The sequence below is a fragment of the Rhincodon typus genome, chromosome 16, assembly GCF_021869965.1.
Source record: "Rhincodon typus isolate 14 chromosome 16, sRhiTyp1.1, whole genome shotgun sequence".
NCBI classification, from domain to species: Eukaryota; Metazoa; Chordata; class Chondrichthyes; order Orectolobiformes; family Rhincodontidae; genus Rhincodon; species Rhincodon typus.
Genome location: NC_063347.1, coordinates 24,103,567 through 24,128,346, shown reverse-complemented (window position 1 = coordinate 24,128,346; position 24,780 = coordinate 24,103,567). Strand labels below are relative to the sequence as shown.

At 37.3% G+C, this 24,780-nt stretch overlaps 1 protein-coding gene across 1 annotated transcript in view; it reads left to right on the top strand.

Moving 5' to 3' along the window:
• Window positions 1-24,535, top strand: part of wnt7aa (wingless-type MMTV integration site family, member 7Aa) — a 27,632-nt gene extending 3,097 nt beyond the window's left edge. Inside the window, exons 3-4 of the mRNA XM_020526616.2 lie at window positions 2,552-2,823; window positions 19,728-24,535. Of these exons, the coding sequence (XP_020382205.1) occupies window positions 2,552-2,823; window positions 19,728-20,207 (752 nt within the window). The 3' untranslated portion in view covers window positions 20,208-24,535. The remainder of the gene's footprint in view (window positions 1-2,551; window positions 2,824-19,727) is intronic.
• The last annotated feature ends 245 nt before the right edge of the window (window positions 24,536-24,780 follow it).

Genomic DNA, 24,780 nt, shown 5'->3' with positions numbered 1-24,780 from the left:
ATGCTGCCTGCCCTGCTGTGTTCATCCAGCTCTACACCTTGTTATCTCAGGCTCCAGCATCGGCAGTTTCTACTATCTCTAAATTCAACTTGCAACGTTTTAGTCAATTTCAAATCAATTTCACAGAGCGTGACCATCCGAACACACACCAATTAGGAGGAGGAAAAGGCCATTCAGCCCCTTGAGCCTGCTCAGCTGTTCTGTTTGTAAACTCACATCCACATGCCTCCCTACCCCGGATAACCTTGCATTTCCTATGCTGAACTGGAATCTACCTCCGTCTTAATTCAAGGACTCTGATCCCCGCCTACTCAGGAAGAAAGTTTCAAAGACTCACGACCCTCCGAGAGAGAGAGGGAGAAAATCTCGTCATTCTGTTTTAAACGGGTCACGCCGGATTTTTAAACTGATGTAGATTATCCCCCAAGAGGAAACATCCTTTCCATACCTACCCTGTCAAGACCCATCAGGTTCCTGCATGTTTCAAACGACCCACCTCTCACTCTACTAAACTCCAGCGGATAGAAGCCTAGTTTGACCAACTTTTCCTCTTTAGACAACATTCCCCCAACCCCCCCCCCCCCCCCAACCCAACACAGCACAATTCAAGGTATTAGCCTGGTAAAGATTCTTTGAACTATCCCCAACACATTTACATCCATAAGTAGTTCCACCCAAAATAAAACGAATTCCAATCGTGAATCAGTCCTTGCCAGTTATCAAAACAGCCACTAACTGAAAGTTTGAGTAAACTATCTTATTTATTAACAACTGGGTAATGAGGCATTTACTGTTTGTGGGTCATCCCCTGGAGACTCAGTACCTGGACATATGACTCACCTGCAGAATTTTCAGGTCAATTGAAATGCTTGATTTGTTTAAGGATAGACCTAAACACGTCTTTAACGTGTGTTTTGGAAAGTAACTCAAATCTTTTTATGATGTGTGTATTTTGAATTTTCTAACATGAAAAAAAATCAAAGAGGTTCCTTTCCAAGGGCCGGATCCCTCCTACACCCCCACCCCCAGTGAGGTTAGTTACTGTGAGAGCCCATATCCAGAGATCTCCAATCACTTCAGTCAGATTCTCTCAGACAGCAGTGCTCCTCCATTACCTTTGGAGCTGAACCAGTAACATCATGTCGTTTCTTAATGACAACACGCAGGTAGCCGCGGTTCTTGGAGTGTGGGCAATGTATTAAAACTTCTGCCAAACTTGAAAATCCGCCAAAGCAAGAGGATCCCTGACTCTCCTTTGAAACCCCTGGTGATGATTGACTTTTAAACGCATAACTGCGGTATCAACCCAAGGTGTAATTTTCGCCATAAATAAAAGCAGTGTCTTAACTTGTTTCTCAAAGCGAATTACCAGATATAAATCATGTGGTCACTCTGAATCAGTCCTCATGGTTATCTTTCTTTTTGTTTCCATTGAATAAAGGATGGGTATTGGCTCGCCTGTGCTGTTTGTCTAAGTTCATTATCTATTCCGTCTCCTCCGGTTTATACATTTGTGTAAAAGTATCTAATCTTTGGCACGCACTCAAAGGAGATGGCAGCAAATTAGAGAACAGCAGGTTCCAGAAGATACCAGCCTAGAGGGGAATTTCATTCAGAATGTACGACATTGAGGAAGCCAATAACAGATTGCAGAGGCACATTTCGATAATCCGCGACTCCCATCAGCGGGGAATATTTCCTCTGGTTATATCATTCCGGGGAGAACCCTTTCAGGTTCTCTAGCGGCCAGCTCCCTTTTTGCCGGCCTGCATGTCTTACTCTCGTCCCTGACTTTCTCACTGTTGAAAGGTCCCATATTCCCATTTCAGTCACACTTAAAGGATGTAAATACACCCGGCTGCTAATACTCACACACAGACCTGCAAATGTGTCACAAAAATGCAAGAGGAAGGCGTGTCGTTTTGGTAAGTCGCGTAACAACAGTCCAATGTTTTAATTGTAACTGAAAGCAAAAATCAGGAATGGCCATTTGTCGCCCATGTCACCAGCTCGAAGTGCGCATTAGTTCACATGAACAGCAACTTAATAAGCAGCCCCATCTGAAATACTTAATTATCTTCGACTGCTAAACCGTTGAGCATAACCGTATGCCCGAGGTATTCTATATTCTGGGTTGAATTTACAGTTTGGCTCATAATATGCAGTGAACACAAGGCTTATTGTGCAAAACCAACGCCAATTTTGTTTTCCACATTTCGAAGTGGATCTCAACATTTTGCAACCTTTCATTACTTGCAAATTTCCCTAAAGTTTAATTTATTTGATTAAAAACGACGCTTCTTATAATTCTTCACATCACTTTGGATTTGTCAACAAGCGTTTGTAAACAAGAACTTTATGGGAAGTAAACTGAGGTACTTTGTAGTGATTTCAATTAAAGTATATTTCAACCAAATGCTTTAAATGCTTATTTCAAGACTGAAACTTCAGTATAAAATATTATGTGACACGAAGGTAAAATATGAACTATTATGATTATCATTGCCCTATCAAACAAACTAATATGTGTGTCCCAATATCTTGATTGCAGGAAGCAGAGAAGCAGCCTTCACTTATGCTATTATTGCTGCTGGAGTAGCTCATGCCATTACTGCTGCATGCACCCAGGGAAACCTGAGTGACTGTGGCTGTGACAAAGAAAAACAGGGTCACTACAATCAGGAGGAAGGCTGGAAATGGGGAGGCTGCTCTGCAGACATCAGATATGGAATTGGATTCTCCAAAGTATTTGTAGATGCAAGAGAAATCAAACAGAATGCCAGGACACTCATGAACCTGCACAATAATGAGGCAGGGCGCAAGGTAAGAACAATGGCTACTTGTCTTAAATGAAGAAATAACAAAGATAAATATTTCATTTTCTGATTTCTCACCTGTATTTGGAGAAATAGGAGACAAATTAAACAATTAGTCACTGTTATCAACACATTTCCATGCCCAACACATAATGTCTGTGCAACTTCATTGACCAAAGTAAATACTTCACTGAAATGATACACGCAAAACAATTTTAAAATGTTACTTTTCACTTTACACTGGATTTCTAGATCACATTGGATTTTGGTTTTGAAGAGCTGTATTAATTACAATTAGTTACATGTGGCAAAAGAAAGATGTGATTTATTACTAAAATCATTAGAAATAATCTTGTTGCATTGGATTTTTTAAACAGTCAGTATTACATTTCTGTGTTATTGTGTGTAAAATACTGGGTGAAAATGACTTACAAGTAAAATATACTGGAGTGGTGCTGTTAATAGATTAAATTTACAAAAGTGTGTTAAGTAAAATGCATTTTTCACAATACTTTCATTTTTAAGATATTAAACTCCAATGTAGATTTTGATCTTTGGAAGTTTGTGAATCTATCTATCTATCTATCTATTCATCTATCTATCTATCTATCTATCTCTCTCTCTATCTATCTACTCCGATTACATATACAATGGCTCTTGTCTTCAGTCATAGCTTACACATTAACATAATTTTTCAAGTTGACATTGAGCTGACTACCAAGCTGAGAATGTACAGCACTGCAATGCTGTTGCATTGCCTGCTTTTCACTGGCACTGATTGCTTTTAAATCTCTTCTTTAAATTTTGCACAAGCAATTTGAAATACCTATTAATCATCAATAAAGACACTCAAATTATTGGTGCCTATTTTAGCTTAAGTTGGGCTTATGAACTTTCATGACCAAGCTTTTGAAAATGCTCCATTTTAACTGGTTTGGCAACTCACTGATTTTTAATGATTTGTTCATGTTTACGACTAAAGTATATTTTGAATAGGCTTTGAGAAAAGCAGTTATTAGTTTCTAAAGCCAGAGAAAGAAAAAATGGTCGCTTCTCTGCAGATATATGGGATACCATAATCATGGAGAGGAATTTAACTGTCCTTTTATTTTCAGGAGTGAGAGGAGTTACAATGCTACTCATTTTTGTCATAATGAGATCTAACCTAAGTAATATGATAATGGGGTAGTAAGGACTGCAGATGCTGGAAGCTAGAGTCAATAAATGTAGAGCAGTCAGACAGCGTCATGGAGCATGAAAGTCGGTGTTTTGGGCTGAAACCCTTCATCAGGACTGCTCCTCGGATGCAGTCTGACATGCTGTGCTTTTCAAGCTCTATATTTATTGACTCTAACATGATAATGAATTGGAATGTAAATGAATTGAGCATATAACAGACGTATGAAACAATTCCAAACATGATAACTTTATTAGATGAAAACAACTTCTCACCAAAATTCAAGATATTTACACTTTTGTCTGTTGAATATTAAAAGACATTGCCTAATATTTAAGATCATTCAGGATAAGTTGTGCATTTATCATTAAATATATCACTTAAATATATCTTAAAGTTGTTAGAATTTAATGACTAATATTATCACATGGAATCTGATGGTTTTCCCTTTATCTGAAATTAAAAAAGCAAGGCAAAACTTTCCATTCTGTAATTTCTAAAAATCATCACCTTGCCTTAAAAGCATCATCATAAAATTTCACTACTCTTAGGCTCCTACATTTTCATCTGTCTCCGACCCCATGATTTGCTACTACAATACTTTGTACATCGCATTATAATATTCAAAATCACATAACAGCAGCATGATATTTTTGTTTCCCATGCCTTCTTGACTTTATCAAGGAAGTGGTGGCTCAAATTTTCATTGAAATGCATGTGCTGTAGCCTGAGACTTACCAGAGAGCCTGCAATAAAACACAACATGAACTTTTTTTCATATGCATAAGGCAAATCTAGAGACAAAAAGTGCTGGAAATGTTAAATAAAAACAGAAATTGTTGGAGAAACTCAGCAGGTCTGGGAGTATCTGTGGATGGAAAGTAGAGTTAACATTTCACATCTTGTAACCTTTCATCAGAACCCCCTTCACCAGAAGGCAAAGCTAGGGAATTGATTGATAGAGAGGGACTAGTGGGTTTAATTCGTGGAGTGATATGGGTTGAACAGTTGTATTGAGTGGAGTGTCTTTGATATTATTGTTGCTGCTATTGTTGTTGTATACCAATAGCCTCAATACAAAAATGCAATGCTAGCTAGTCCATTTCCATGATGACAGTAAAATAGGGTGAGTAGGATTGGTTGAGGCTGATGAAGCAAGAGGATCTAGATACAATAAACAATTCAATAGAACTTTGGCAGATATAATTAAATAGGTGCAAGGTCTGGCAAAGTCAAAGAAAAATTGGAGAAATATATGAATGATGAATGTTGAACTCGTTACAAGAGAGAATAAGGATCTCGGAGTGATAGTAGACTCAAATTGTAGCAGTGCAACACAGTCAGGAGGTTGAGTTATAGCTCCAATTTTTCAGCATATAATTCTGAAGACATCACATTGAACTGTATAATGCTATAGAAACAACTTCACCTTGAATAGTGTGTTCATTTTGGCTCATGAATCATTAAGCCTGAAGATTGTGTAGGGTAGAGCAAAGGGTTGAGTAATGAGGAAAGATGAGAAAAGCTGTAGCCTTTAAGGAAAGTAAACGAGAGGCAAATTTATAGAAATATACGCATATGCTAACCACAATAGAGATAGTTAACTTGGCATTACTTCAAATTAAACTAAGACTGAGACTTTGGGACATTAATAATAGATAGGTTCTGGGTTGATGTAATGAAGCACATACCAAGAAAAGGGTAATCAGTACCTGGAATAGTCTTCCAGAAAGGATTAAGAAGCAAAATCTCTGGAATAATTTAAGACCCAACTAACATGCTATAGCCGTGAAGAGATAATCTTTAGTGAAAAGAACATAGGAACATAGCAATAGGACTAGGCAATTAAGGAACTTAAGTCTGTTTCACCATTTAATGAGTTCACAGCTGATCTGTGGCCAACTCATTTTCTCCAAATCCCTTAAATCAATTTCAATTTTAAGATTGACAATTGTTTTGGCATCAGTTACCATTCATGTTAATTAATTAATTCGTGTTTCTTAAATTCACTCCTGAAAAATCTTTCTTTAATTTTAGAGTATGACCCCTAGCCCTTGACTCCCCAACTAGCAGAAGTAGGTTCTCCTTATTTACCACATCTATCTCCTGTATCTTGAAAACTTTGATTAAATCACCACTTAACTTTGCCCATTAAGGAAAATACAACCCTGGTTAGTTTAATTTTTGCTTTTTTTCAAAAATGGCATTTATTCATAAAAAAATCTGTATATATAAAATAGTCACAAACGCAGTTTGGTGCTGTATGGTAGCATATCAAAGGAAACAAACAAACATTGGAGTTTGATTCCACCTAAACGAACCAAAGCCTGAACAAGGCTATATTTACATGCATTTGAGGCATGAATAAGCTCTGATAACTGAATGGGCCTCCGTTTAACTTCAGCGGAAAGACTTCAGACAATGGTTTTCCCCCACTGTGCATTGGCGGCAGTTGTCCCAAGCTTTAGTTTAATTTAACCTCATAACTTAACCCATCACTTTAGTACATCTATGTTACAGACCCCCAAGAATGTGAATTGAACTGAGTGAAATCCCTCAGTTATCATTTATATTTGAGAATACGTAATAATTTTGGAGTAATCAATCTGCAACATCCTTTATGATGTTGTACATTATAGAAAATACAACTGAATTAAAGTTCGATCCAATTTTACTTGTAGCAAAATACTCCCTGTCAAGCTTGACAAATATGTATGTAAACTTTCCTCAGAGATTACAAAGATGTCCACATGGGAAAACAATATGCTGTGTTACTGTAACAAGGAGGTACTGTACTCTTCTTCACGCTGTTTACTTCACTGATGCATCATATACCAGGTTGCAGTATTATTAGACATTATTAACTACTTCTTTGGGTCAAAAAACTAATAGTATAACATCTACATAATTCTCTAAAAGTCCCTACACATTTGCATATCTGCTTATATGGTGGAGCTGAGAACTGTAAGATGAGCTAATGAATAAATCCCCAGATATACTTATGCTTTTTTAGTTCCGACTATATGTTGGTTGCTTAAATTGCAATATACCTAACAGGGATTTTATCTTTGTTACTAAATACAATACAGGACATGAGATTGGCACTGATTCTGGTCCTTGTGCTTTATAAGCATTGGAAGGTCCATAATAAGGGGTACCTATAGTAATTATCATTGCAGGACCCATTTTACAGACACTATTGGGATTGTACTGTGCTTGTTGTGACTGCACGGTGTTCCATGTATGATTTTGGTTTACTATGCTTATATTCTGCTGCATTTGATTATTGAGGAGCTGCTTTAATAACTTATCTATTCCTGTGTCATTATGTGTAGCCTCTGGCAATTCAGGTTTTTGTGTTCATGGTTGATTTGAAGATGGATATTAAACAGAAGGAGGAGATCTGTCTGACAGGGATTTTTATACTTTGGAGACATAGTTGTAAGGAGCTTGGGGCATACCTTTGTGTCTTAGAGGTAGCAGTGAATTTGAAAGCAGTTGAATATGTGATATTGAGTGATGTGGAATTTGCAAAACAGCTGCAGAACCATGATGACCTGAAGCTTTTTGAGATACCAGGCTTATTTCAGGATTGTCCTTTTCATAGTACATGTTGTAGCTAGTTGAGAGTTAACTAATAACCAAACTGCAAATTGAGCAGCTATAAGCAAGAGATAACTTCAGTGAGATATAAGCTTCTATTCAGATGGTGAGAGCCAAGAAAGATTAGGACATCATAAAACAAAGAACTGTGGATGCTGGAAATCTGAATCAAACAGAAACAGAAATTGTTGGAAATACTCAGCAGGTCTGGCAGCATCTGTGGAGAGATGACAGAGTTAACCTTTTGAATTCAGTGACATTTCTTCTGACTACTGGACTGAAAATGTTAACTCTGTTTTTCTCTCCACAGATGCTGCTAGACCTGCTGAGTTTCTTCTGCAATTTCTGTTTTTGTTTGTTTCAGGACAATGAGGTCATTTTGAACCCAGATTGTCATCCCTGAATATCTATGATAGTTAAGTTGTTGACAAAAATTGTGTGTTCCTATTTGATGTCTGAGGCAATATTTGCCCAGAATGTTTTCAAGTGACAATGTGTACAGCTTGGGTGACTAAGTAATTCCCTCTCATGCAAAGACAAATTAACTCCCCTTTCTAGCTTTCTCACTTGCTGACAGTGCACATGGTTTCTTCTCCTTGGGGACTATCCAACTCTTGCCGAAACTGTCATTAGATCAGCACAGTTACATTGCAACTACACAGAAAAAAGGCCATTTGGCTCATTGTATCCATGTCAGGTCTCTGCAAGAACAACTCTCCCGTCCCATTCCCCACCCTTTCCACATAACTCTGAAAATTGCTGCTGTTCACATGCTTATCCAATTTCCCATTGAAGCTACAATTGAATCTGCCTCCAGCATAGAGTAAGGCAATGCATTCCAAATCCTAATTATTTGCTGCATGAAATTCCCATGTCACCATTGGTTCTTTTGCCAATCACCTTAACTGAATGTCCTCTGGTTCTTGACCCTTCTTTCAAAGGCAACAGCTTCTTCCTAGGCATTCTATTTAGTCCCCTCATGATTCTGAAGTTTTTATTCTTATAGACATATGAGTCCTTCGCTTTACAAAAATTGGCCCATCACCAATCTCCCTTTCCTGTTTATTATCCTTAAACATGTTACAGCCTCGCAGATCCATTTCCAGTGCCCCTGGGATTGCTTTGAATTCTTTTCATCAGGTTTCCTCCTCCACAAAACTGAAGGAGTCCTAATTAAAGTTATGAATGATATGCTCAGTGACCGTGACCATGATTAATTGCCCTTCGATATGAGGTTCAACTCATTTAAAATCATTCACATTGTTCATTGCAACATCCTCCTTAAACATGTTCCTCAGTTGTTCTGCATGATCAGTCCAATCTTTCTTGGTTCCTCCCACCTGTCCAATAGCTGCCAAAGCATCTGTCGCAATGACTTCAATTCCAACTCTGCACTTTCAGCTTGTGAATCCTCCAGACATTTCCTCTCAAACTCCTTCTTTCTCTTCAACAACAAAAACAGAAATTGTTGGAAAAGCTCAGCAGGTCTGGCAGCATCTGTGGAGAGAAATCAGAGTTAACATTTTGGGTCAACAGATCCTTCCTCAGAACTTTTCTTCATTCGCATGCTTATTCTTGACAACATGTATAGACATACAGCAGATACAACATAGTTATGCTTCCACTGCCTTGGGATTATCAGACTGCCTGTCTATCATCCATTCCTGCATTTTCTCCAGTGAAACATTGGAAAGACTCAACTCACGCCGTAGATTCTAACCTCCTTCAAGCCCACTGTCTCAGACTGAACTAGATTTTTCCACAACTTTGATGTCTGAACTAATGTTCTGACCACATTTTCTATCTTTTTGCAATGATTACTTCCACCCCTGTAATTGTGCCTGCTTTGATTCCTACCTTAGGTCACCATCCACTGAAACACCCAATTCCTCTAGACTCAACTGATCCAGCATTCTTATGGCTGGCCTCCCATTCTCCAACGTTTGTAATCATCACCTTGTCCAAAGTTTTACTGCCTCCCACTTACCCATTACCCTGTGTTGTTGACCTACTTTGGTTCTCTCTCTCTCCCAGCATCTCAAATTAAAAGTGCTAATTGTTGTTTTTAAAATCTTTGATATTCTCATCCTTCCCTATTTACAAACCTGTGCAGCATTGTAGCATTCCTGAGGTCTCCACTTCTCTGAATCCTACTTGTTATATGTGCCCAATCCTGTTGGTAGTCATGCATTCAGAAACTCAGATTCTAGAATTCCCCCTTGAAACCCATCATCACCCAACCGCACCCTTCACATAGTTCAGCACCTGCCACACTGTCTCCTTTTTAAAGCTTCTGGCTGACTTGAGCATCTCTTCAAATTCCTGCATCTTTGGCTCTGTGTTCAGTCTTTTTTTCCATCTCTCAAGTACCTTTTTTTCCTACGCTAAAGGTGATATAGATATGTAAAAGCAAAATGTCGCAGATTCTAGAAATCTGAAATAAAAACAGAAAATGCTGGTCAGGCACCATCTGTGGAGAGAAAAACCAATTTAATATATCAGGTCAATTATCTTTCATCAGAATGAGAAAAGGGTAGAAATATGTCAGGGTTTTTGCAAGGAAAGAAGTTTGAAAAGGGGAAGTGGGAAAAGAACAAAAAGCAAAGTCTATGACAGGGTGAAGGCTGGAGAAGTTAGACGATAGAAGGGTGTTGGGGTTAATTGATCGGTGATCAGAGTGTTGTTGTTCTTATTGAGAAATTGCAGTTACAGTCCTTACGCATTGTCAATGGATTTTTGTGCATGCATAGTAATTTTAAAATATTGAACACCTGAAGTTTTGTGTCTGAATCTGTTTGTGGAAAGCATCAGGAAAAAAAAACAGAAGAGATGGGAAATAGATACATCTTTGTTATAGTTAACTTTCTCACACTGGTATGATTAAATTATACCTCATGTCCATATCTATGTATGTAAACAGAGACGGGTAATTATTTTCCCATTCAGAGTTTCTCAGGTGATAAACAGAAAGGATTTTATTTTCTGTTCAATATTATTATCCATGGAGTGGAAAGGTGCAGGTGAATGACTTCCTGTTCCTCCTGGCTATACCCCTCGGGGAGTTTAGCAGGTTGAGAGGGGTGGGTGGAGTTGTTTATTAATTTCAGTTTTTTTTGGTTAGAACACACCAACAGTTTGTCTTTCTCTTAATTTCTACACATTTAAGCAGATCACCCATGGTGGGGTTAAAGGCAAGGAGTCAAATGAATGAAGCATGTGGGGGACTGACAGAGTTAAGGGCATATTAGGTCAGTCATTATCTCATTGACTGGTGGAAAAAGGCTCAATGGCCAAATAGTCTGCTCTTACTCCTACATCATGTGCCCTTATTTAACGTGCTACATTTTTCTTGTATAACATCCAACACAATATCAGGGTGACTGTTTTATGGTGATTGAATAAACTAAACTGTATTTCACCATAATGTATTACAGGAATATTAACAATAGTTTTGTGTCTGTATGATATAATTCTGTCCAATTTTCAATCAGATTTTACATCAAAAACATTGATTATCAATATATATTATCCTGTCTACATATTGAAAAAAGCATGAGACAGCTAGATAAATATGTAGAAGAAGATCCTCCAGTTAAAGGTAGGAGGTTAATTGGGACAGGTGATATAGTTTTAGCCATATTAAGAGGGAGGTCTAAAGAGATTGAAAGTAGGCAGCAAAGTATGGGAAGAACGAATGAACATGGGAGCATTGGCTTGCAGAGGGAGTGGTAGGATGATCCTTGCATTTTGGAATCTTTGTGAACCCTGGGGGCTGAGAATAATATATTAGAAGCGCCATGTTGGCATCAAATGAAGAAGTGTCTTGGGATGTGTGAGTACTAGGATGATAATGATGGAATATCTTACCTTGGTAAAGCATTTGGCTGGCTGTCTGGATAATAAATTAATGGGAGAGGCCATGTGAGGTTCTATTGGGATATGTGGTGGAGCTGAATGCATGGCTTGTCGCAACAATGGTTTTAAATTCGTCACGGCATTTTTTATGATGTTAACATGGACGTTGTAGCAAAAATGACAGGTACAATCAGGAGAGGAAGAAAGTGCTTATGGTGAACTGCAGTAGTGGAGACAGTTTAGTAGAGGGAAATAGTGACCGTGAAGTAGGATCGGGACAGGTAATATAGCGTTAGCAGTGTTAGGTGGGGTGATGCCATTCTTGAGACAGGGAGTGTGAGTGATGTTCAGGTGCAGTTGGGTGTGGTGACCAGAAAGGCAATAATGCATGAATTAGTTGATGATGACAAGATGGCGAAAGGTGACAGGAAAAAGTTGTGAATTTGAAATATGTGCCACTGCTAAAGATGGAATAACCAGGAACTGAAGGAACATTAAAAGCTGGAAAAGACAGACGTTTAAATTGGATACTGAGCTCATATTTTTCTAAAGGCAAAGTGTATCTTAAATAAAAGATTCTGCCCAAATTGATTTTGATAACTAACGAAACAAAATCCATGTTCTTAGTAAATACAACACTGTTAAAATGATAATAAAACAATAAAATGCAAAGACAGAATAAATAATTGTAGAATTGTATAAATACAATAAAAGGCAAAAAAGGTAAAGGAACAGTGAATAATAGCTGTCAGCAAGCACTCATTAATGAGTATAATTATCCACGTAGGAAATTCCACGGCATTGGTCATGGGTTCTATGGGTCTTTGCGTGAATAATAATGAAAGCCATCAATGATAGAATATTACAAATAACAGAAAATTGTAGTAAATTATAATCACAGAAGTAAACGATGGCAGAATCTCAATAAGTTAAGATGGTTAAAAATGGCATGTAGATGTGACAGAAAAAGCATGTAAAATAGTGAAAGAACATAAGAATAAACAAAGTTCTGTTATTGAGATCCGAAATAAAAACAGAAAGTGCCAAAGAAACTCCAAAGAAAAGCCATTTTGGATTTGAAACATTAACTGTTCCCTTCTCTACAGAAATTGCCAGACCTGCTGAGTTTCTCTGGCACTTTCTGTTTTTGTTTAAAGAACATAAAAACTTGAGAAGGAGGAATAGAGTAGGCCATCCTGCCCATCAGACCTGTTCTACCATTCAGTAAGGTCCGATTGTGTTTTTAAATCTTTTTTTCTTCCTGTACCAAATAATCGTCGACTCCCTTGTCAATCAAAAATATGTCAAACTTCACATTGTATATATTCAATAATCCAGCTTTCATTGCGTACTGGTGAAGACAATTCCAAAACCCTAACTGCAGTTTGAGCAAAGAATGTCCTCCTCATGTTCATCTTAAGTGGGAGACCCCTCATTTTTAAACTCTGTTCCCAGTTCTAGATTGCTTCACAAGTTAAAACATGTTTTCAGCATTAACCCTATGAAACCATGTGAAACCCTTCAGAATATTAAATGTTTCAAAAAGAATCTCTCAATCTACTAAACTCCAATGGGCCTAGTCCATCAATCTTTCCTCATTAAACAAACTCCCTCATCCAAGGAATCAGTCTAGTGAACATTCTCTGAGCAGCATCCTAGGTATGTCTATTCTTAAGGAAGGTGACCAAACTGTACACAGACCTGGTCTTTCCAATGCTCTGTACAGCTGTAGCAAGACTTCCCTACATCTACCTCTTGCAATAAAAGCCAACATTCCATTTGTGTTCCTAGTTACTTCCTCTACCTCCATGCTAATTTTGAGTGATTCATGTTCAAGGATGCACAGGTGCCTCTGTAATACAGAATTCCACAGTTTGTGCCCATTTAAATATTATCCTGAGTTTCTATTCTTCTTGCCAAAGTGGATAACTTCACATTTTCCAACATTATATCATAGCTGTCAGATTGTTGTCCACTCACTTAACCTATCTAATTTCCATTTGCAGACTGTTTATATCTTCCTCACAATTTGTTTTGCTACCTAGTTCATATTGCCAGTGCACTTGGCCACAATTCAGTTCGTCTCTTCATTCAAGTCCTTAACGTAGATCAGAAATAGTTATGGATCTTTTAGTTACAGTTGCCATCTTGAAGATCATCCATTTATCCTGACTCCCTATTTCCTATTAGTTAGCCAGTCATTTTTTGATGCAAATATATCACCCCCAACATCATAAGCTCTTACCTTGTTCAGTAATCTTTTATGTGGTACTTAATGCAAAAGACACCACATCTGGCAGCCCGTTATCCACCCTTCTTGTAACATCCTCAAAGAGCTCTAATAAACTTGTCGAGCAAGATTTCCCATTTACAAAATCATATTGATTCTGTCTTATTGTTTTATAATATTCTAAATGTCCTGCTACTACTTCCTTAATCTTTTGTTGGAAAAAGTAATCACAGAAAGTGTGCTTACATGAAATTTTAAAATATATTTTGTACATGCACACTGCTAAGTTCCTGAGTGTTATGTTATTACATTATTATCATGTTTCTTTCACCAGGAAGGTGACACAGATGTAACAACATTTTGAATTTGTGCAATTCATCTGCCATGATTTTGATGGTCAAGAATTAGTAGCTGTTAGAATATCAATCAAAAATTTATTGACTGACAATCCACTTTTCATAATATAAAAGAGCATGAATCAACTTTTTGAAGAGTAATATTTAAATGATGAAATGGGATATTTTTCACTTGATTGCACTTCAAATTGATGCAATCAATATTAAGAAGGAATTGGAGTCAAGATGAAGGATCGACAGTGATTTTTTTCAATGGTGGAGCAGATTTGAGGCACCGCATGGCCTATTAACTGCAGAAACTGAACTAGACTTGCCATATAAATGCTGTGGCAATAAGAGCAGGCGAAAGGCTAGGAATTCTGCAGGAAGTAACTCCCCTCCTGTCTCTCCAAAGTCTATCCACCATCTATAAGACACAAGTCAGCAGTGTAAAGCAGTACTCTCCACTTGCCTGGATGAGTATAGCTCCAGCAACACTCATGAAGTTCGACACCATCAGGACAAAGCAGCCTTCTTGATTGGCACGCCATCTAACATTGTCAACATTCATTCCTAACCATTCCTGATGCACAGTGTCAGTAGTCTGCACCATCTACAAGATATACTTCGGTAACTCAGAAAGGTTCCCTTCATAGCATCTTCCAAACCCATGAATACTACAACATAGAAGGACAAGGGCAGCAGGTGATTGGTAACAACACCACCGCAAATTCACGTACCATCCTGATTTGGAGTTATCGCTATTCTTTCCCTGTCACTGGGTCAAAATCATTCCTGACAGCATTTTGGGTGCCCCTACACCCTAAGGACTGTAACGTTGAAGAAGAGAGCCCACCAATACCTTCACTGGGGTAATGAAGGATAGGCAATAAATGGCAGTCTATCTAATGACACCCATATCTCATGAACAACTAACAAAAGTACACATGCTCCAATTTCTTATATACATATGCATTTATCTTTAATCATGAGTAGACCATGATGTGAAACAATACATCAATACATTCAAAGTATTTCAAATTCTTTCTTCAGTAATGCAGTAAGGGATTGTGCTAATGGTTTTCTGTTGCTCTGACAAATAAACCATCATTTCAAATTGATTTCCCTGTTACTCAAACTGGCTGTATTGGATGACCCAGACATAGGACAGAGAGGGAGAATGAGCAAGAATGATCAGTCACCGTTTCATTCTTAACGTATCCCCATCGATCAACTGTCCACAAAGTGAAATGCATTTAAAAAATCAAAGTGTGGTCTTATTAGTCATGCATTCTTTCATACTTCGATCAAGCAATTCAATATGTCCAAGTGTACTAACTGAAGAATATTCTCTTTGATCTTTATGGGAATTTGAATATCAATGAAATTGAAACTAAAATTTCCTTTTTCTGAGTCTAACCTTTTATAGATGGGCTAGTGGGCTAGTTGCAGAGTAATGTTCTCTCCATTCCTTTTTAACAATGTATTTTAATTAGTCTCTGAACTGCCGGTCCCAAAGAAGAAATTATATTGCCATAACTTAAAATTGTTTTCAATTAAGTACTACAGTATGCAAGTCATCAATAGGTATGATGATAAAGCGTAATATTTACTAGTGCTGTTTTGTATGACATAGCAATGGAAAGTGCAGATTCAATTTGTTACTACATTCTTTTATGATCCAGAGCTGTTGTGAATCTGTCACACAAGTGAACACGAAACTAGGGATCTCCTGCTCTTGCAAGTGGAGAGTATTTCACAACATTCCTCATTGTACCATGTGTGTGATGGAGAGGCTTTTGGGGAAAGTCAAGAGGTTTTTTAATTTATTCATTCATGGGATGTGGGCATTGCTGGCTAGACCAGCATTTATTGCCCATCCCTAATTGCCCAGAGGGCAGTTAAGAGTCAACCACATTGTTGTGGGTCTGAAGTCACATGTAGGCCAGACCAGATAAAGATGGCAGTTTTCTTTCCTAAAGGGCATTAGTGAACAAGATGAGTTTTTTCCAACAATCAACAATGGATTCATGGTCATCATTAGACTCTTAATTCCAGATTTTTATTGAATTCAATCTACCATGGCGGGATTGAAACCCAGGTTCTCAGAACATTACCTGGGTCTCTGGATTAACAGTCTAGTGGTAATACTATGAGGCTGTTAGCTCTCCTAGGTGAATAACTCACTGCATAATACCCAAAAGTTTGACCTGCTCTTTTATCCATAGTATTTATGTGCTGGTCCAACTGAGTTTCTGGTCAATGATTCACTGATATTTACAAGGTTCTCAAATATTGATTTTAAGATGAGAAACTATTGTGGTCTATATAAAATGAATATAAGACAAAAAATGCTCTACTAAAGCCCAATAGATGATTGTTTTAAGGACTGACTTGACTCAAATCAAAGTTCTCATCCTTTGAGTCAAAAGGTTGCATTGCCTACTGAGGAACATCTCTAACTAGCCCGAAGCAAACTTGACAATGGAGGAGGAACTCCAGCTGTTGAAATCCATATTGGAAGCAACCTATAGGAAACAACAGGGAGGGGATCATGCTGAGATAGCTAAGGGGGTCAGAGACAATGGCATTGTAGTTATGTTTGTGGTTTTACAATCCAAACATCTCGACTCATAGTCCTGGGAATGTGAGTTCAAATCCCACCATGGGAGCTTGAATATTTGAGTTCAATTACAAAACAAGTCTGGAAATGGAAAACTGCTACCAGTAAACGTGACCATGAAGTCATAAAAGCCTTATGTTCTTTAGAGAATGACATGTTGTTCTTACCAAATTTGGAATATATGTAATATATGTCTCAAACCAACATTGTTGTCTTTGAAGTTCTTTGGCACGGATGGTAACTGGGGGTGCACAATAAATGCTGGCACTCTGAGAACGAAGTTTTTAAAAAGTTAAAGAAACGAAATAGGTACAAAATTAAAAGCAAGGTCTCAAGATGGTATCTTCAGAATATTGTCTGAACCACATGCTGATTAGCATAGGGATAAACTGATCAGTGGTAAATGATGTGTTACTAAAACACTTGTGTGTGAACGAGGGTTTCCTTTTAATGGGACACTTGCACCAGTACTTGGCCAGGAGAGGATTAGACTGCTGGTATGAGTCAGACTGAGATTAGAGTCATAGTAGAAAGGCTAAGTGGACTGTGAAGAAAATTTAAGCCAGTAAAGAAGTTCTGGATGGCAAGAATAACAGCACGTAGACAAAATACAGAGATGATAAAAAATACAAAAGGGAATACAGATCATTGAAATAACTAGGGAACTAAGGAATTTTACAGGAAGTAAGAATAAAATAACGTATAAATAAGGCATAAGTGCTGAAATATACTTTAAATTGCTTTTCTAGCAATGTGCCACACATCAACAAATGTGAGAAATACACCGTTACGACATATAGACAGCATAGGGGTAGTTATCTCCTGCGTGTTGGTACACAAATGTATGTAGCACTAGAACTAAAAATAGACAGCCATGAACACAAATTCATCTTGAAGGATAATACAGAAATCTGGTTACAAGCTGGGCATACCTGAGAAATAAAGATTCCGATGAGATCTTCAGAAAGAAGAAGGAAATTGGGAAAGGAATAACAACATTGCTCAAGTGGAGAGAAAAGGCTTCATAAGGATAAACGGGTACTATGTGAGTAGTTTTAAGGAACTGTAAAGAATGGTGGGAATTGCCTACAGACGTCTTGAAAACAGTGGGGAAAATGTACAAATACAGATATTATGATTTTCAGTTCAGTGAGCCACTAATGATGGATACATTATTCATTTTGTGCAATCAAAATTAGTTTTGACCATTCTCAGATCATATATAATGTTAATAAGATCCAGAGCGAAACATCCTGTATTTTATTCCAGTAACATAACAAACCCATCTCAAACCTCTACTAAGGCATATTTTTAAATTATTCATCCATGGGATTATTTATCCTAGTGATTTATCCATCACTAGGCCAGCATTTGATGTCCATTCCTAAGTGCTCTTGAACTGAGTGTCTTGCTAGCCCATTTCAGAGGGTAGTTAAGAATCAATGAGATTGGACATCTGGAGTCACATGTATGCCAGATTGGGTAAGGCTGGCAAATTTCAGACAATTTTTAAAAATTCATTGATGGAGTCTGGGTGTTGATTCTGGCCAGCAGTTATAGCCCGTCTGTAGTGCTTGAGAAGGTGGCGGCGAGCTGCCTTCTTGAACCACTGCAGTCCACACACTATAAATTGACCCACAATGTCCTTAGGGAGGGAATTTCAGGATTTTGACCCAGCAACAATGAAGGAACAGCGATATATTTCCAAGTCAGTATGGTGAGCGGCTTGGAGGGGAACTTTCAGGTAGTGATACACCCAAGTATCTGCTGTCCTTCTAGATGGAAATGTTTGTGGGTTTGGAACATGCTGTCTGAGGATCTTTGGTGAATTTCGGCACTGCATCCTGTAGATAGTACACACCGCTATACTGGGCGTTGGTGGTGGAGGGAGTGGATGTTTGTGGATATGGCGCCAATCAAGTGGGCTGCTTTGTCATGGACAGTGCCAGACTGCTTGAGAGTTGTTGGAACTGCACCCAGCTAAGTAAGTGGGGAGTATACCATCACACTCCTGACTTGTGCCTTGTAGATGGTGCTCAGGCTTTGGACAGTCAGAAGATGACTTCATTGCTGCAATTTCCTTGTCTCTAACCTGCTCTTGTAGCCACTGTGTTTATGTGGCAAGTCCAGTTGAGTTTCTGGTCAATAGTAACCCCCAGGACGTGATAGTAGGGGATTCAGTGCTGGCAGCACTATTGAATGTCAAAGGGTGGTGTTCAGAATGTCTCTTTTAGAGATGGCCATTGCCTAGCATTTGTGTGGCACAAATGTTACTTGGACACTCATCAGCCCATGCTTGGATATTGTCCAGATCTTGTTGCATTTGAGTATGGACTGCATTAGTATCTGAGGAGTTGCGAACGGTGCTGAACATTGTACAATCGTTGGCAAACATTCCCACTTCTGACTCTATAACAGAGGGAAGGTCGACAGAAGGTTACATAGTCACCATCATTTTTGAATTCTAAATTTATACTCAATTTGAATTTCACCATCCCCCACCCTATGGTGTGATTCAAACCCATATTACCAGAAAATTAGTCCATACCTTGTCCAGTGGCATTTACCACTATGCCAGAAACTGCCCCATTGACCACACTTAGCTTCTTTCAAATGAGACTGTCCATTATTACATAATCATTTTTTTGTGTAATGCAGAAGGAAGAAACTTCCGTCTTATCTGGGCAATGTTTAAACTCAGATTCCAAAGATGAAAGTTCTTACTACACTACCCAGTTACCTAAAATGAATTTAGCTTCACCTTGGACTGTGTGCCAGCTTCTGCTTGATTCGAAATTTCAGCTTATCTGCAATGGCCATCGAGTAAAAAGGAATTCTAGAAAACATCTGAAATGATGCAGTCTATAGAAACAGTATTAAAGAATGTTAATTGTAAAACTGGCACTTCACAGACTCTAATGTCTGGTTTGCTGAACCTCATTAACCTTTACTGCTTTTTCATCTTGTTGGTAGGCAGTCAGACTGTAGTTTGATATATTTAAGGTTCTCCTAATCTGCTGTAAATGAAGAAAAGATCAGTAGTGTTATTGTGGGTTTGCTTACATGTATTTCATTTACTTTAATCTAGATCCTTGGAGAAAATATGAAACTGGAATGCAAATGTCATGGAGTGTCAGGATCATGTACCACTAAAACATGCTGGACAATGCTTCCCAAATTCAGAGAACTGGGCTACATTCTGAAAGAAAAATACAATGAAGCAGTTCAAGTTGAACCAGTAAGGACGCATCGAAACAAGCGACCAGTCTTCTTGAAGATTAAAAAGCCACTTTCATATCGTAAACCTATGGTTACAGACTTAGTCTACATTGAGAAATCCCCTAACTACTGCGAGGAAGACCCAATCACAGGGAGCGTTGGGACACAAGGAAGAATGTGTAACAAGACATCCTCGCAAAATAACAGTTGTGATTTGATGTGTTGTGGACGAGGATACAACACTCACCAGTATTCCAGGGTCTGGCAGTGCAACTGCAAATTCCACTGGTGTTGCTATGTCAAATGCAACACCTGCAGCGAAAGAACAGAAGTTTATACATGTAAATGAAATTAAATCCTTTATAGGGAGGACAGTCAAATCCTCCAAAGAAAATACTCCTAAATTTGCACATGATCTCAATCTAGTGGCTGTGAGTTTGCAAATAATGTCTCGCTTTCCTATAGAGTGCAAAAGCTTGAGGATCCCTGTCTGATAATGTTGCCAGATTGATGAGCCCAGCTGGATTGCAAAGAGAATATAGCACCTGTTGCCATCTCCATAAATATAACCACACAGATTTTAAATTCATAAAGCCTATTTCAATTAGTGCGTTGAAATAAATCCAGGTCTGAACAGAAAATGGCACAAGGTTGAAAAAGCCATAGTGAAATCAGCAGTAACTTGGCTTGAAAATAATACCCTTTAAATATGGACTATAAACAGGACAGGGTTGACAATGCCCTTGTGAGAATTTCTGCTTTGAGTGTGGATTATGCAGATTTAGGTTTCTGCATTTGTGAAAAGCTTCTGCTTGTCTTGCCTGTCTGGATCTCACAGGATTGGCTACAGCAAGTATTACTGTTTTCAGTTTCCCATAGACACTGACTTATCAGCTTTTTCTTTTCTGCCACATTTTTTCACGGCCATTAAGAAAACCATGGTGGACTGGGGCACTTGGACATAATGACTGACTATACCAGCAACATTAAGTAAATAGTAACGACAATATTTAACAATATATTTAGAGAAAAAGAAACTAATATTAATTTATTTAAAAAGAACTTGGGATACTTCTACAAAGAAAGAGTTTTATATTCTTTGTGGAAAATTTCTTTAGATACAGCAAGAATTGAATTTGTTTGGCTGTATATATTAGGTTTTGCTCAGATATTTCTAACAGCTGTATTTGCAGGAATATTCTATATCCTGCAGCATCAGGCTTTTTACTGACAAAAGCAGGCATCTTTTGTAAATCTTCTGCTGTTTTGCTGCTAGTTGTCTGGAAAATCAAACTGGTTGTGATCCTTTAAACTACTGTAAAAAAAACTTGATTATTTTTCACTTTGAAATGTCAACTAATTATAAGTCATTTGAGCTAAAGATTATCAAATTTGATACTCCAGACAAATTCCATCATGTGGAAAAAGGAACCATAGGTTGAGAGAATATATTTTGTAAGAGACTATTTTTATATGAATATTTTATTTATACTGTTTCTGCTTGTATAACTCTATAACCAGTACTTTTCTTAAAACATGCATAAAAGCTGTGATTATTTGTAATAGATCTGAGGGAATTTAACAGACTTAAGACTGATTAGTTTAAGGACAGAACAGAGGCAAGCTGGATAAATTCAGATTCAACTAGTAGATGCGTCAAAAATGCACAGTGAACTTTCTTAGATTAGCTGTATCTGGATGTGTGTGTTCAAACTGGCTCATTATTGCATTTCAAACTGCAGAATATGCAAAACAAGAACAGGGTATGTAGCATCAATTTTGTTAGTTGGCTTGAATTCATGATTGGTATTAACTGGATACTCACTTATCCCTTTCAGAAAAAAAATGAAATTGCTTCCCGCATGCATCAGTCATTAAAATGTGGGGTTATGACTAGCAAATCTGCTGTGTGTGCTTTGAGATAAAGCTCCATATTGTGAAAGTGTCAGATTGATTTCGTCATTGCTATGCTTTAGACTGTGACTGTACAAACTAGCACTATACACACTGTCTGATTCACACAGATAACAGACAGAGCTGTTATCTATAATAACAATGAAAAGTGGTCTATTTCTTTCATAAAGAATGCTGAGAATTCAAGAACACATTCACTGTTTAGCACTTACAGTGCAGGTACATCTTGCATATTTTTTAATTTTCAAGTTCCACAACCATGGAACTTTAAGCTTCTACCAGATTATATATGATCAAGAGAATGCAATTTTTTAAACTAGTTCCAAGACATACAAATGAAAATATCAGATTTTGAAGGTTTTATCTGGTTAAGATAATGGCACTTAGTTAAAATAATTAATATTCATGGACTAGAATGTAGTGCAAACTACGTGCCCATTCTGATTTCTCGCCTCTCTGAAAATATTCTTGATATTTAATTTTGACACTGTTTCCCAGAGTGTTTGCTTTAGGCATATATGATATGTAATCATCTCACTAAAGCTGAACATCCACTTTTGAGAGTTGTCTTCCTGCCAAGAAAGGAAAATCCTATGCCAGATGTCATTGAAAAAATTAATAATTAAAAACAAACTTCTCAAATATAGTCCACTTGTTTAGATGTGTGTAAAAAATACACACCAGAGTCCTGCAACATGTATAATCTATCTCATGGACTGGACCATGATAATTGCTCAAAGTTCTTGTCTAGACTTACATGTACATCTTAGACACAATTGATATGAAAAAGACTGTTTCATAAAATGCATACTGCAGCATTAAATAGCTTTAAAGGCCTCCCCACATGTTATATATGTCCATGTATCATAAACTGCTGCACTTTGCAGAACCCCAAATTAAATAATTAGCATAAACTGAATGTGAAAAAGTAAAGGTTGTAACTTATTTTATGTCCATTTTATCTTTAATTTATTCATGCAAGAATTGTTATCTTCCCTACTATATCAAAGCATAGCCGTCTGCATAATATTAACCTCACAACAATCTAAGCTTATTAACATAGTTTCTTAATAATTTCCAAATAAAATCCTCAAAGAGTCAATGGATGAAATCTATATACCACAAAGATATAACCTCTAACTGATAACCTAAGAATAATTCAATCAACTTTAAGATACACAATGTGCTTAAGAAAGAGAGGTATTTTAGCCTCAATTTAAGAAGGAAAAATCTGAACAATAGGTAGTAAATGGTCAATGCCTCATTCATTCATTAGCTCCTCAACCAAGCAGCCATGAAGACTGATGTAACATTTCACCTTTTAATAACAGGATGAACGAAGACATTGCCAACATCTTATGGTAATAATTATGCAGCTAAAACTGCCATTCTGATGTCTTGCTTGGACAGGAGGAGTGGTAACAAAGTAGTGATAGATTGTTCTTGCATCAGTCTGCCACAGTGACATCTGTTTTATTCAGAGCTCTACCACAAGTTGCTACAACAACGCCAAATTGCTTTAGAAAATGCTGAATTGTTGCTGAGAGAATCTTGACTACCCATTACTGAAATGTTAACTATGCAAAACTAAGTAGCATTTGGGAGCCCTTTATCCAAAAGTAATGTAATGATTGGAATGGGGTTGAGGGAAAGAAGATATAGCAAATGATCGTTACATCCCTGCTGTTGGTTTTTGCTGTCTTCAAAAGAAAACAAAAGCAAAGAAGTAGTGAAACTGTTTGATTCACAATTATCTTGTTCTTAAAATCAAACTGTATAAATCATAAACAGACAAAAAGCAGAGCTTCTGTATCTGAAGTACAACCTCCCCTAGCCAGATCATCTCCGCAATGCACATTTTTGTTGTAAATTTGGTTTAATGTATTGCAGGATGCTTTTAGTACTGCACAATAGTAACATTATTTCCTCAAATTTGTCACTTCGTTTATCTTCCAAGAAAACACTAGCACTTCAATTGAAATTTCACAGACCACATTCCCAAACTTCTCAGAGTCACATGTTCCACAAATTATTGAAAATTGTTGAATCCAAAACCAAAGTCATTTTTAATTTTACAATACCCAAGTGCAGCCAACAGTAGCTAACAAACACATATTCTGAAATAAAAATATACTGAATATCAAACTAAACACATGATCAGATTTCTATGTGTATGGACTAACAGCAGTTTTCAACATTTCACCACGACTGGTCATAAATCAAAATCATTCAAGTCACACAAAAAATTCTGGTTCATCAATTACTAATATTGCAAAATCATGTATTTGACGGAGGAGAACAGAGAATTTTGTTTATGTTTTCCTCTCTGTAATTGCAACATTTAAATGAGACTTCTGAATCAAAGGGTTTGAATGGTATAATACACAGATGACATATTAATTTCTATCCCTACTTTAGTTCAGGAGGATATAATTGATGCGGAAAGAGTTTAATCCCAGCCTATGCAGATGTTCATCCTATTCTGACAAGTACATTTCTAGAAGGAGTGTGAGTATCAGTTTTATTCCAGAGATCTGTACTTCTGATCGTTGGGAAAAAAAAATCATACAAGCCATACAGCAAATGTTTACATTTCAAAATGCTATCACAAATCATATTAAACATTATTTTGTCAGAAGTGAAGAAAACTATCAAGGATTTTCTTTGCTATGTGGCACTAGAAACTCAAAAAAAGCATGTAGTGCTGTAGCATCATTTCTGTCAATGGATCAACTTGTAAACACCCCATTATATTTATGATTTAAGGTCTAATTAAAATCAAATTCATTTTGTAATAAACTTAACAATGAGTGAGTGGATATATGAAAATTCATATAAATTTTTAAAATTGAAAGTAACACGGTCACTTTAGGACACGTATTTTGATAAAGACTGGTATATGATCACATGGAGAATTATTGAAATTTGACTTCTTGCCTACACCCTAAAGATAAAAGTTTAAGTTTTTGAAACACTATCTCTATCTGTTCACGAGTAATGGTTCAAAA